Here is a 13,606-nt window from a genome sequence, read left to right as displayed (position 1 = left end):
CTAGGTGCCGCAGTGGATAAAGCACCCACCCTGGATTCAGAAGGACCTGAGTTCAAATCCAGCCTCAGATACTTGACACTTACTAGCTGTGTGACCCTGGGCAAGTCACTTAACCTTCATTGCCCCACAAAAAAACAAACAAAAAAAAGAAGAAGAAAGAAAATACACAAGAAGATATCTCTCCTTGTGGCCTACTTGCTGCTGCTTCCATATAATGTTCTATTATCTGTCTTCATGCTTTTCCACTGTCTGTCCCCCAAGGTTGGAATACTTTCTCTCTTCCCCTCCACCTCTTAGAATCCATGGCTTCATGGGGCCACCCCTATTCTCCCAGGTGCTAGTTGTTGTCTAAGACAACTTTCCACATACTGGGTGGGTATCTTGGATGTTGGGGTTATTCCCTTCCTTCTTCATCCCTCCCCCCAAGTAGAATGCAACCTCACTAAGGGGAAGGGCTATTTTTGTTTTTTCTTTCTCCAGTGCTTAACATAATGCCTAGCACAGAGTAAGAACTCAAATGTTTATTGATTGACTCACCTATCTGTTGGCAGAGGGGGAAGGAGGAGAGAAAAAGAAGAAAGAGAAGGGAGGAGAGAGGGAGGGAAAGGTCTAGCTTCCTCACTGATAAAATGAGAGGGCTGGACTGAGTGATCTATAAAATCCCTTCTAATTATCCGTGATTCTTATATGTCTGTACAACTAAGGGATGGGTCATATTTTAACTCTGAATAGAGAAGTATAGTAGGGCCACTAATAGATATGACTGATGTTACACCAACCCCTCAAGATCTAATTGCTTAAACAAAACAAAAAATAAACATTAAAGTCACAGAAAACTAAAAGCAATTTTATTTCCATTAACTTGTTAGTTACTTAATTGTGTTTATATAGTTCCTGGGTTTGTCCTGGCAAGTAGACTCCCAAGTATTTTGTATTATTTACAGTAATTTTAAATGGAATTTCTCTATCTCTTGGTGGTAAACAAAAGGGGACTATTCCTTAATTTCCCCCCAAGAGAACCCTAGAAATGAAAATAACTAATAAATTAAAACACTTAAACCTGGATTTCTTGTAAACTGAATGCTTTACGTTGCCTGTGCCAGACTTTAGCAAAAGGAAGGAAGGAAGGAAGGAAGGAAGGAAGGAAGGAAGGAAGGAAGGAAGGAAGGAAGGAAGGAAGGAAGGAAGGAAGGAAGGAAGGAAGGAAGGAAGGAAAGAAAAGAAGGAAAGAAAGAAGGAAAGGAAGGAAGGAAGGAAGAAAAGAAAAGAAGGAAGGAAGATAAAAGGAGGAAGATAAAGGAAGGAAGGAGGAAACAAAGAAGGAAAGAAAAAGAAAGATAAAGGAAGAAAAGAAGGAATAAAAGAAAAATAAAAAACAATAGGGAAACTAAGGCCCTCATTATTCATAGTCAACACTTTGATAAAAGCCTTGTTTGCTAAGAACACTCATCCATATTATTGGTTTTTCTCCTTCAAAAGATCTGCTTACTTGGCTTTCCTAGCTACATGTGGTTCCAGAATTCAACTACAGTTTCTTGAAACCATTATGGTGACATTAGAAAGTTAGCCATGATGCACCTGCCATTACTTCCAGTAGAGTTAACATGTGTTATTTCTTGTCATCAGCAAAGTTAGCAGAAGGCACCACTGGGTTGGAATTAGAAATAAAGGATGGGGTCAGAGAAGCAGGTGGTGGCACTGACACGATCATTTAACATTCTGCAGATTCCCATCTTCTAGATGAAGAAGCACTTCATCATTTTTTTCTTTAATACAAGAACTCTAAAAGAAATGCAACATTTAGGGGAGAGATTTCTAAAGGCCATAGTCCCTTCCAGATCTAAATTTATTATGACTCATTTCTTCCATAAACGTAACTACCACCCAAGCACATACTGGAAGCTTAATGGTTGAAGGGAATGTGCTGAACAAGTTGACACAGAAACTACCATTAATAGCTGGTTATCATTCTACCCATGGGGTCAGTGTTTTGGTAAAAAAGAAAACAATTGCCAGACTCAACAGTTATAGTCCATTCATGGCTAATGTCCCAAGTCAGAGAATACAATGAGACTATGAATGTTAGATCTTCTTAATACCTTAGTTTTCAGTCTTCCACAAAATCATCAAATTTTAGAACTAGAGGGGACTATTCCCCTCCTGGTCCCCATAATTTAGGGAGGGCAACTGAGTCAGCCCAGAAAGTTGAAGTAACTTGGCCAAGCTAGGGAAGGTTTGGAGTAGGACACCTCGATGTATTCCCTGGCTTACATCAGGCAGCATAGCAACAATTCCTTTCTGGTGTATATGCAGTGAAAGTGAGGAAGAGAATTACAGATTAACCATTAAAAATGTGTGTTAAGTTTGCATGGCTTTGTCTGAGTAGTTTAATATTTACCAGAAACATTCAGGTTTGTTTGGGGCGGGGAGGGGATTTGTTTGTTTTTCCTTCTTTGTTTGCTTGTCTGTTCTGGAGAGGTAGGAGGGAGTGGTTAGATAAAGAACAGAATTTTGTATGGTTTCTAAATCAGAGCAGGCAGAATTTCCAACAAGGATGAGGTGTGTCCCTAAGACAGACCATTTTTATCAAACTAATGCATATTCTATTAAAAGGTGATGAATAATTGCAAGACAAATTCCTGCTGTTCCTATCAGGCCAAATTTCTTCATGGATTTATTGAATTTGTTTCATCCCATGCAGTTGTCATTTACGATAGAATGCACCAACAGCTCAAGTCAAGACCATTCTGTTTCAACAGAATCGAATAAAGCAGGCTTGATAATTGGATGCCAACAGGAAGATGAGCTGGGCTACAGATACAACAAGGTCTTTCACAAGACCCAAGCAAAGCTCAAAGGGGTCAGACCTTGTCTCTGCTCCAGTGACACAAGACCCAGAGGAGTGTCATACTAACCTTCATCACTTCTACCTGCAGATCTTCATTGAGAGAAGGAGTCACTCTGACAGCATTCAGGATCTGATTAAGCAACTGCTTCTCATCGGAGTCTGTTTCCATGGAGACGAATCTCTCATCTGATAGCAGCTTCTGTAAAGAGGCACAAGGCATAGACAGTTTTTTCCCCTGCTGCCTCACTCTGTTGTAGCTTATTATATATTGATGGTTATTTTTATTACCCAAGAGTCATATAGCTGGAGACCATTATGAAAGGTCTGATGTTCCTGTGCTGTGAAAAAAAACACATTTGATGACTGAAGTAGATAATGTCTTTGTCAAATGACCTTCATTAAAAAAATAAAAGCCAAATTCTGCTGTCAACTATTTTATTTTAACTTTGAATAACGTTAAATCCCAACGTGTCAGGTTAACAGGTGTTTGGGTGACAATGAGATGGTACAGGTATGACAAGCAGACTTGTTCTTTTTCTACAGACACCTGCACATATTCCCATCCCAAATGTGGCTTGGTCATAGGGTAACAAAAAGGGGCAGGACTTCCAAGATACAGAGATCACTATCTAGACACTGACCCTCCTGGCTCCCTGATTTAAACAGTTCTTTATTGTGGAAATGTACTCTAGAACTCTCGGTTAAAGATTGAAGACATCAGGGGCAACTAGGTAGCACAGTGGATAGAGCACTGGCCCTGGATTCAGTAGGACCTGAGTTCAAATCCGGCTTCAGACACTTTATACACTTACTAGCTGTGTGACCCTGGGCAAGTCACTTAACCCCAATTGCCTCATAAAAAAAAAACATATGTGTCATTTTGGGGGGCAGCTAGGTGGCGCAGTAGATAAAGCACTGGCCCTGGATTCAGGAGTACCTGAGTTCAAATCCAGCCTCAGACACTTGACACTAGCTGTGTGACCCTGGGCAAGTCACTTACCCCCCATTGCCCTGAAAGAAAACTAAACTAAACTAAACAAACAAATAAAAAGATTGAAGACATCTTGTCTGCAACCCCTGTTTCATCCATTAGAGTTAGGACACTTTGGGTATTAGTCTAAAGGGTAAGTAATCCTGAGTCAAAGAACTATATAATTAATTTAGACTGACAAACAGGGACCGAAAGGTGATGCAGCCCAGTGAGAGCACTAGCCTGGGAGGCAGCAAGATGGATTTAAGCACTGACTTTAACACCTATATGATCCTGGGCAAGTTGCCTCAGAAACTCCCTAAAACTCTATGTGCTATAAGAGTTTGGGATCTTCATTGGGAAATGGGGATTCCTCATTGGGATTTCACCCATGCCAAAAATGACAAAAGAAAACAACAACAAAATGCACACAAAAAAATACCAGGGACTAAGACAGTCTGAAGAAACTTCCTTTCTGATTCTAAAGAAGAAGGCCACAGAACCAAGCAGTCCAAAAGGATGAAGAAGTTAATTTCCAGTATAACAACTAGCTATGTAAAACGATACTGTATACTCAGTAACTTTAAGGGATAAGAATTGAAATATTGAAAGTATGTGTGTTTATAAAAACTGAGTAGATGCATGGTGTAGCACATATTGGTGTAGATTTTAAAGTCCGTAGGGCCCAAGTTCAAATCCCTTCTCTGACACTAGCTCTGTGGCCTTATACCTCAGGCAACCCTTTAAGGCTATAAATAATAATAGGTTCTAAGGGCTGAGAACATTCCCCTCTCCTTGCATTCCTGAAGACAAACATGGGGCTGAGAATATAGTTGGTGCTTAATAAATACTTGTGAAATGGAATTGAAATCTGTGTCAGTGCAGCTGGTTGTTATAAGTAGCTCTGGGCTGCTATAGATGCTAGTGCCAGTGGAAAGAGTTCCTACAACCAGTGAAATCACACACATGGAGCCATATTGAAAATACTGGCAGGTTGAAACAAGAGGGAAAAGGAAGGGAATAAGAATTCATATAGCAGCCACTGTGTGCCAGGCACTGCAATTAAGCACTGACAATTATCATTTCATTTGACAACTCTGGGAGGTAGGTATTGTCATTATCCCTATTTTACATTCTGGAAAACTGAGGCAAACACAGGTTAAGTGACTTGGCCAGGGTTACATAGCTAGTAAGTGTCTGTAGCCAGAGCTGAGCTCAAATCTTCTTAACTCCAGGGGCAGAGTCTATCCACTGCACCACCTAGCTGCCTAGGTTCCCTCATTTTTATGTATCTATGCACATTTTGAGAAGGAACAGAGAAGTATAACATCACATTGTTGACAAAGAATATGTATAGTGAATACTAAATTGAATATGTATATGAATACATAAAATGAGTACATTCAAGTACATTCTACCTGATCCTTTGCATAGGAGGTATGCCATCTGTTTCCTATTCCAGATGCATTAACTCTTCTAGGGGCAGCTAGGTGGTACAGTGATGTATCACTGGTAATATTCATATTGTGTAAAGATATAGGGCAATGATGTGTACAAAGGATTGCACTAAGTACTAGGCTGGTAGAGGAGAGCTACACAAAATTTACCTCTGTGCACCTAGTTTCTCTTAGTGGGGAAATAAAACAAAATTTTCAGTAATTAGAACATAAAATATTACATTATAGGAATACTAGAGGGGTACAAAATAAAGTGCTACATTAGATTCAAGGGTAAAGTAACTATCACATCTTGCTTATATAAATTAAGTCCTATACAAAAGGAAGACAATTGGTCTGAATTCTCAGATATTTGTTAGCAGCTATTTAACCCTGAACAAGTCACTTAACCTCTGTTTCCTCATCTCTAAAATGGGGATGATAATGGTGGTTGTGAGGATGAAGCAAGATAATAATTGTAAAGCACTTGGCACAATGCCTGGCACATAGTAAGCACTACATAGATGTTAGTTATTAGTATTAGGATCAAATCGGATAATAATTGTAAAGCACTTAGCACAGTGCCTGGCACATAGTAGTTGCTAACTATTATTATTCAAGGTTAGCATGGTAAACTAGAACTACATATTCTCTATTCATTTGAAACCTATACTATAATCCAGAACTACAGTCAATCAATTTTGTACTGAGCCACAAATGTCTTCCTGCCTGAACCTCATAAAAGAAGCCACCTGGAAAAGATAATATGTTGCCAAATCGGGAATGCTGTCATCTACTTCCTGGTGGAATCAGCACCTGTGTCTGTGGAGCGCGACCATGGAGTCATACCTGAATGAACTACAATATTCAGGAGAGGACCCAAGTCCCCCACATGCTTCAGCCACTGCTCCTCAAAATATAAATATATTGTATTCTCCAACTGATGAACAGTCGAAGGATATGAACGAGTGGTTTTCAGAAAAAAAATCAAAGCTATCTATAGTCATATGAAGAAATGCTCTAAATTACTAATGATTAAAGAAATGCAAATTAGAACAACTCTGAGGTGCCACCTCACACCTATCAGAAATGACAAATACTGGAGGGAATGAGGGAAAATAGGTACACTAATAAACTGTTGGTGGAGTTGTGACCTGGTCCAACCCTGGTGCAAAACAATTTGGAACTATGCCCAAAGGGCTTTACAACTCTGCATACTCTTTGCCCCACTAGAACCTCTACTAGGTCCATATACCAAAGAGATTTTTTAAAAAAGGAAAAGGACCTCTACATATAAAAATATTTCCAGCTCTATTTGTGGTGCCAAAGACTTGGAAGTTGAGGGGATGCTCATCATTTGCAGAATGGCTAAACAAACTGTGGCATATAATTGTGATAAAGTACTAATGTGCTATAAGAAATGATGATTGGAGTGGTTTCAGAAAAAAATGGCAAGACATATATGAACTGATGAAAAGTGAAGTATGGAGAACCAGGAAATCACTGTGCACAGTAGCAGCAACGTTGTAATGATCAACTGTGAAAAGCAGCTACTTTGATCAACACAATGATCCAAGACAATTCCCAAGTTCTCATGAAAAAAATGCTATTCATCTCTAGAGAAAAGGAATTCGAGTACAAATTGAAGTATAATTTTCTTGGTTTTTTTTTTTTGCTTTTTTGTGATATGATTAATATGGAAATATGTTTGTCATGATTTCACATATATAATTGATATCATTTTACTTGCCATCTCAGTGGGTAAGGGTGGGCTGGAAGGAAAGGGAAGAATGTAGAACTCAAAATTTAAAAAATTTTAAAATTTTAAAAAATTTTTAAAAGGGGCAGCTAGGTGGCACAGTGGATAGAGCACTGGCCCTGGATTCGGGAGGACCTGAGTTCAAATCCAGCCTCAGACACTTGACACTTACTAGCTGTGTGACCCTGGGCAAGTCACTTAACCCTCATTACCCTTCTGCCCCCCCCAAAAAAAATAAATAAATAAAAATTAAATTTTTTTAATTAAAAAATATCTTAAGTTTCATGAGGTCAGAGACTATAAATTTTGTATGATCCCCAGTGCCTTGTACAGTGCTCTGCACAGAATAGGCACTTAATATTTAATGAGGGAACAAGAAAAAAGCTTATGGAGGGGATGGGAAGAGGGGGAAGGAGTTGGGGAATGAGTGAACCATAATATCATCAGAATTGGCTCAAAGAAGGACTAACATACATACTCAAATAGGTATAGTAATATATTTTTGCCCTGAGGGAGGGGAGGGAAATAAGGGGGGGGGAGGGGAAGGAGGGAAGGGCAGATTGGGGGAGAGAGCAGTAAAAAGCAAAACACTTACAAGGAAGGTGAAGATGTTTTGCATTACTGCACAAGTGTGACATATTGAATTGCTTGATTTCATAGGGAGGAAGAAAAATTTAGAACACAGAATTAGCTCAAAGACCTTAATCTCATCAGAGTGGACTCAGAGGGAATAACATTCACACGCAATTGGGAGGAGTAATCTATTTAACCCTATAGGAAAGTAGGAGGGGAAGAGGATAAGGAAGGAAGGGTCAAAAAAGGGAGTGCAGAGCAGGGGAGGGGACAATCAGAAGTAAAACACTTTTGAGAAGATAGAAAATAGAGTAAATATCATGGGAAGGGAATAGAATGGAGGGAAATAGTTATGATGACTGATTTATAATGGCAAAATGTATGGTACCTACTTTGCTGGGCTATTATGAAGAAAATTCTCTGTCAAGTTCAAGGTACTATATACAGGTTATGATGAACAGGATACTATCAGAAAAACCTGGAAAGACCTACATGAACTGAAGCATAGTGAAATGTACTGTATACAAAATAACAGCAATAGTATAAGATGATCTTCTGGGAAGCATGTGGTTATTTTCAGCAAGGCAATGATCCAATATAACCCTGGACTTACAAAAATTGCAACCCATCTAACAGAGAAAGAACTGATAGTATCTGAAAACAGAAGATAGAAAAGAAAACCTAACTAAATCTTTGAAGGAAGAACTGTACTGCTTTAAAGTTATCATCAACATAATTCTTTTGAACAACATTACAGTGTTGTAAAGATTGTAGGGGATGGTGCCAGATCTATACCAACCTTAAGGGCTTGGTTTGCAAGTTGTTTTAAAAGATAAATCCCTGATCGGCTCAGTTAGTTTTCTTGTGTTTTACCTCTACCTTCTAAAAAGGAGAATGCTAAAGGAAAGATTCTACTGGAGAGTTAGTTGGGTTTCAGACTGTCAATGATAGTCCTTTAACTAATAAAAGAAGAAAAAACAGTACAGTTGAAGAAATTCTGGCTGAAATAGGAAGACTTTCTACCTTTGTCTTCCCAAGGTCTAATTTATTATTAGTAAAGTTTCAAGGATTGATTTTCTAGCACACACAATTAAATTCACCTCGGCTGGATTGCAAATGCAAAATGAAACTTGACACAACCCTAAACCACCTTCTTCTATTCAAGGGGAGTCAGTCATACCTGCATCCCTGCCAGAGCATACTGAGCCAATTTCATGTTCTTGGATTCCAAAGCAAGTTGGAGAGGAAGGAGACACTTCTCCCTGGAAGAGATACAAAACAAACAAACAAACAAACAAACAAAAACACAATAGCTCAGATTATTTGGCAAGTCATGCTTTTTGATCTGCTTTCTTGCAAAGGCAAGAATAAAAAATAAATGACTCATAAATAGGATTGGTTATCTGTAAGCACAACAACAACAAACTGGGCAGAAATGAGAATTTATACATTACTTACCTTGTCTATCTTTAGGTAAACCTACAAGAAATGCAAGTGTATTCCCCCTTTGCCTTGATGTCATAAAATTCCACTCTTCCCTCAAGGCCCAGCTCATATTAATTCCTACCTGAAGCCTAACATGAACTATACCCTCACCTCCCAGGTGCTAGGACCCTCCTTAAAGTAGAAATTATTTTTGTATATATTTTGCATTAAGTTGTCTCTAAACACATTATAGGATGGACCTGGAGTCAGGATGACTCATCTTTCTGAGTTCAAATCTGGCCTGAGACACTTACTAGTTGTTTCACTTTGGGAAAGTCACTTAACCCTATTTGCCTCAGTTTCCTCTTTTGTAAAATGAGGATAAAAGGAAAAAGTAAAAAAGGGAAGGAAATGGAAAACCCATCTAGTATTTTTGCCAAATGGGTTCACCAAGAATAAATGAAAAATGACTCAACGACAACAAACACCTTATACCTCTCCATTACAACAGCATTTAGTTCCTTGAGGGCAGGAATTTATTTTCATTTATGTTTTTGTATTCCTAGGACTTACTCATAGCCTGGCCCTTATGAGATGCTTATTGAATAAAACAATGAGTACTCTATAGTAACTGGGACACAGACAAAACAAAATAGTTCTTGCCGCAAAACTATTGATACCCATATATAACAATAAATTTTTGGTACAGTGATAGTAAGAATGAAATCTAGGATTTCTACTTGTGCAGTAAAAAATCTCATTTTACTTTCTCTGAGTGAACCTCTATGCAGTTAACACTGAAGTTTCTCTAATTTAACCAATAGAGGCTGTCACCTCTTTAAATTAACTCTATTCTCTGCTAAGGGTGAGAAGAGAGACCATAGTATTTCACCTTTAGAAACCACAAGGAAAGCAGTTATGCAAGCTACCCAATGAATCATAAAATTAACAATCGCTATAGTATAGAGAAATTGGCTCAGAGGTTTTGAACATTCATTCACCCACCACTCAGCTGGCTAACCTCCATCTCTGAACATCCCTCTAAACATCAGCAGCCACAAAGGATGAGAAACACTCTAGGTACTCCATCTGATGTGGGCTACAAAGTTACAGTAAGTGAACAAAATGAAAACAGATTTGATTACCAAGAACATCATTCCCCATTCCACCACAGGTCAAACCAACCCTGGTTGTAGAATAAGTAGTTTATAGGAAAATGGATCATGATAAGGATTTTTCATTCTGTACATCCTTTGACGCAAGGCACAGTGACAAGATCAGGTCATTTCCTGTTTCTATTGCAAATAGCATCAATACTATCTTTATCATCACCTAATTGTGGTTACAAAAGCAACTCTAGACAGGCAGCAACTAGGAATGTGATCTGTACAGAATTCCAGTTCTGTTCACTGTTCACATGTAAGCCACATGCTGTCACTGTCAACCCCAAGGGTACAAAAAGGAAACCAGAGGATGGGAGAGAGAGGAATAATAGGGAAAAATGTTTTTCTAACTGCATGAATTCTGTCAAGAGTATTACACATCTAAATTTTGATTATATTAAATTTAAAAGTTTTTGTACAAACAGAAGCAACACAACCAAAATTAGAAGGGAAGCGGGAAGCTGAGAAACAATTTTATAGGCAGTGTTTCAGATAACGGCCTCATTTCAAAAATACATAGGGAACTAAGTCAAATTTGTAAGAATGCAAGTCATTCCTCAAATGAGAAATGGTCAAAGGATATGAACAAGCAGTTTTTAGATGAAGAAATCAAAGCTATTGCCATATGAAAATGCTCTAAATCACTATTGATTAGAGAAATGCAAATTAAAACAACTCTGAGGTACCACCTGATACCTATCAGATTGGCTAATATGACACAAAAGGGAAATAATAAATGTTGGAGAATTTGTGGGAAAATTGGAAAACTAATGCTTTGTTGATGGAGTTGTGAACTGATCCAATCATTTTGGAGAGCAATTTGGAACTAGGCCTAAAGAACTATGGGACTCTGCATACCCTTTGATCCAGTAATACTACTACTAGGTCTATATGCCAAAGAGATCATAAAAAAGGGGAAAGGACCCACATGTACAAAAATATATGTAGTAGCTCTTTTTGTAGTAGTAAAAATTTGGAAATCGAGGGGATGCCCATCAATTGGTGAATGGCTGAACAAGTTGTGCTATATGAATGTAATGGAATACTATTGTGCTATAAGAAATAATGAGCAGAGAGATTTCAGAAAAACCTGGAAAGACTTAAGTGGACTGATGCTAAGTGAAGTGAGCAGAACCAGGAGAACAGGAAAATATTGTACACAGTAACAGCAACATTATGTGATAATCAACTGTGATAGACTTAGCTCTTCTCAGCAATACAATAATCCAAGACAATTCCAAAGGACTCATGATGGAAAATGTTCTCCACATCCAGAAAAAAGAACTGTGGATTCTGAATGCAGATTGAACCATACTATTTCTACTTTTTTGTTGAGGTTTTTCCTTTTTGTTCTGATTCTTCTTTCACAACATGACTAATGGAGAAATATGTTTAATGTGATTGTACATATATAACCTATATCAGATTGCTTTCTGTCTTGGTGGGGAAGGAAGGGAGGAAAATTTGGAACTAAAAATCTCCTAAAAACAAATGTTGAAAACTATCTTACATGTAACTGGAAAATAATAAAATACTTTTATTATTTAAAAAAGAGTATTACACATCTAACCATCTAAATCTTTACTGAAATAACAGCTCTGCATGTGCTGATAAACACATATATAAAGAGGAAGGCAAAGTTCAGCTGATGTGAAAACCTGTACGAAGTGCCCAGCCCAGTTAAATCCAGACTATAAGAATCAGAAGAGCAAGAATAAGATAGTCTTTCAAAATACAACCTGACCCATAAACTATCAGACAAAATCCTGAGGCATCCTAGGTATCCTTAGTGGTCATATGACCCATGGTTCAATTCCCTCTTCCTGATTCCTTGGTGCTTTAGCTCTGGGCATTGATTTACCTGGTACCCATTCATCCTGCTTTCAGTTATGTGATATCCTGGCTCTCTATGAATGTCCCGAGACCTTGTTTGATCTTTGTGTAAACTCAATTTCCTTCTCCTCACATAGGGAATTTCCCTAACACAGGAAGATGACAACTAGTATGATGAAAATGAATTAAATTCAGAACTTTCACAAGCCAGTTAGGTTGGCACTGTGAGAAAATAATGTGATTTGGCAGCTACTCAAAGGCTCACCTGGAAATTAATCTAAACTGATTGAATTAAGTGAGAGTGATTGACTTTACTGATTAGCCTATTTCAAGTTAATTAGATTGTAACCACACCAGGCTGGTCCTTAAGAAGGTATTGTTCTCAGAAGCTGAGGACTTTGAAGTCAACTCAAGACCACCTTCAAGTCCAGTGAACCAATGGATTGGGATGACACCTACCAATCAGCTTGAAGCAGTGTGTAAGGACCGCCTCTGCTCCAGACCTATAAAAAGCTTCCACACTCAGTTTGAGGGGAGTTCGTGATTGAAGCAGGCTTGTGGCAGAGGACTTGAGGAAGAACCCGACCAGGTTGGAACTCTAGACTAGATAGGCCTTTTCTTAACTCCACGTGTTCTCTTTTTTCTAATATCTGGTATGTTTTAATAAATGCTTAATGCCCAAAGACTGGTGCTAAAGCTTCTAATTTAAGGTGACCACAATTTAAATTTTAAACAACACAGCACCAAGAAAATCTATTACATGGCTACAGAATAAAATTTTTACTATTGGCTATCTTGATCACAAATACAGGCAAATGGCCAAGTAGGGATACAAGAGAGAAAGTGTGAGGGGCAGTATAGTATAGCAGAAGATGGTTCACAATCAAAGGATATGGGTTTGTAGCCTGGCTCTGCCATTTAATACCTCAGTAACTTTGGGAAAATCATTGAATTTCTCTGGGCTTCAGTTTCCTTACCTGCAAAATGAAGGTACTATACTACTAGATGAGCTCTAAGGTCATTTCCAGAGTATCAGGACTAGCATCTTCAAATATCAGAAGGGCTACAGGAAGAAGAGGAATTCAATTGGTTCTAGGTCTACTTGGCCTCAGAGGACTAACCTTGGAACACTGGAAAGAAGTTGCCCAAAAGAATGGATTTTCTAAATGCATTGGGGGGGCAGCTAGGTGGCATAGTGGCTAAAGCACTGGCCCTGGATTCAGGAGGACCTGAGTTCAAGTCCAGCCTCAGACACTTCACACTTACTAGCTGTCACTAGTCACCCTGAGCAAGTCACTTAACCCTCATTGTCCTGAAAAAAAAAAACAACAAAAAACAAAAATAAAAAACAAAACAAAACAGAAAAATAAATGCATCAGAAAGAGATGAGATCTTCCTCATTATCTTCCAGGCAAGGCTATATAACTATTTGTCAAGTGTGTTTTAATGGGAATTCTTTTGTGGGGATTTTGGGTTGGTGTAGACTTTCCATGGTAGTTAAGGTCTTTTCCAACTCTGAAATTCTTGGGTTCTGTGAAATGTCAGTGTTGTGATTCAAAAACAAGTTAGAATACTAGCTAATCCAGATACATAACAAAG

At 38.4% G+C, this 13,606-nt stretch overlaps 1 protein-coding gene across 4 annotated transcripts in view; it reads right to left on the bottom strand.

Moving 5' to 3' along the window:
- The window catches only part of ARFGEF3 (ARFGEF family member 3), a 234,028-nt gene that overhangs the window by 164,432 nt on the left and 55,990 nt on the right, over positions 1-13,606 (bottom strand). For all 4 annotated transcript variants that reach the window (XM_043964806.1, XM_043964804.1, XM_043964805.1 and 1 more), the window contains exons 3-4: positions 8,767-8,848; positions 2,916-3,047 (exon numbers count right to left, since the gene is read on the bottom strand). In XM_043964806.1, coding sequence (XP_043820741.1) covers positions 2,916-3,047; positions 8,767-8,848 — 214 coding nt within the window. The remainder of the gene's footprint in view (positions 1-2,915; positions 3,048-8,766; positions 8,849-13,606) is intronic.

The sequence above is a fragment of the Dromiciops gliroides genome, chromosome 4 (assembly GCF_019393635.1).
Source record: "Dromiciops gliroides isolate mDroGli1 chromosome 4, mDroGli1.pri, whole genome shotgun sequence".
Lineage (NCBI taxonomy): Eukaryota > Metazoa > Chordata > Mammalia > Microbiotheria > Microbiotheriidae > Dromiciops > Dromiciops gliroides.
This window is presented reverse-complemented; position numbering and strand designations above follow the sequence as displayed.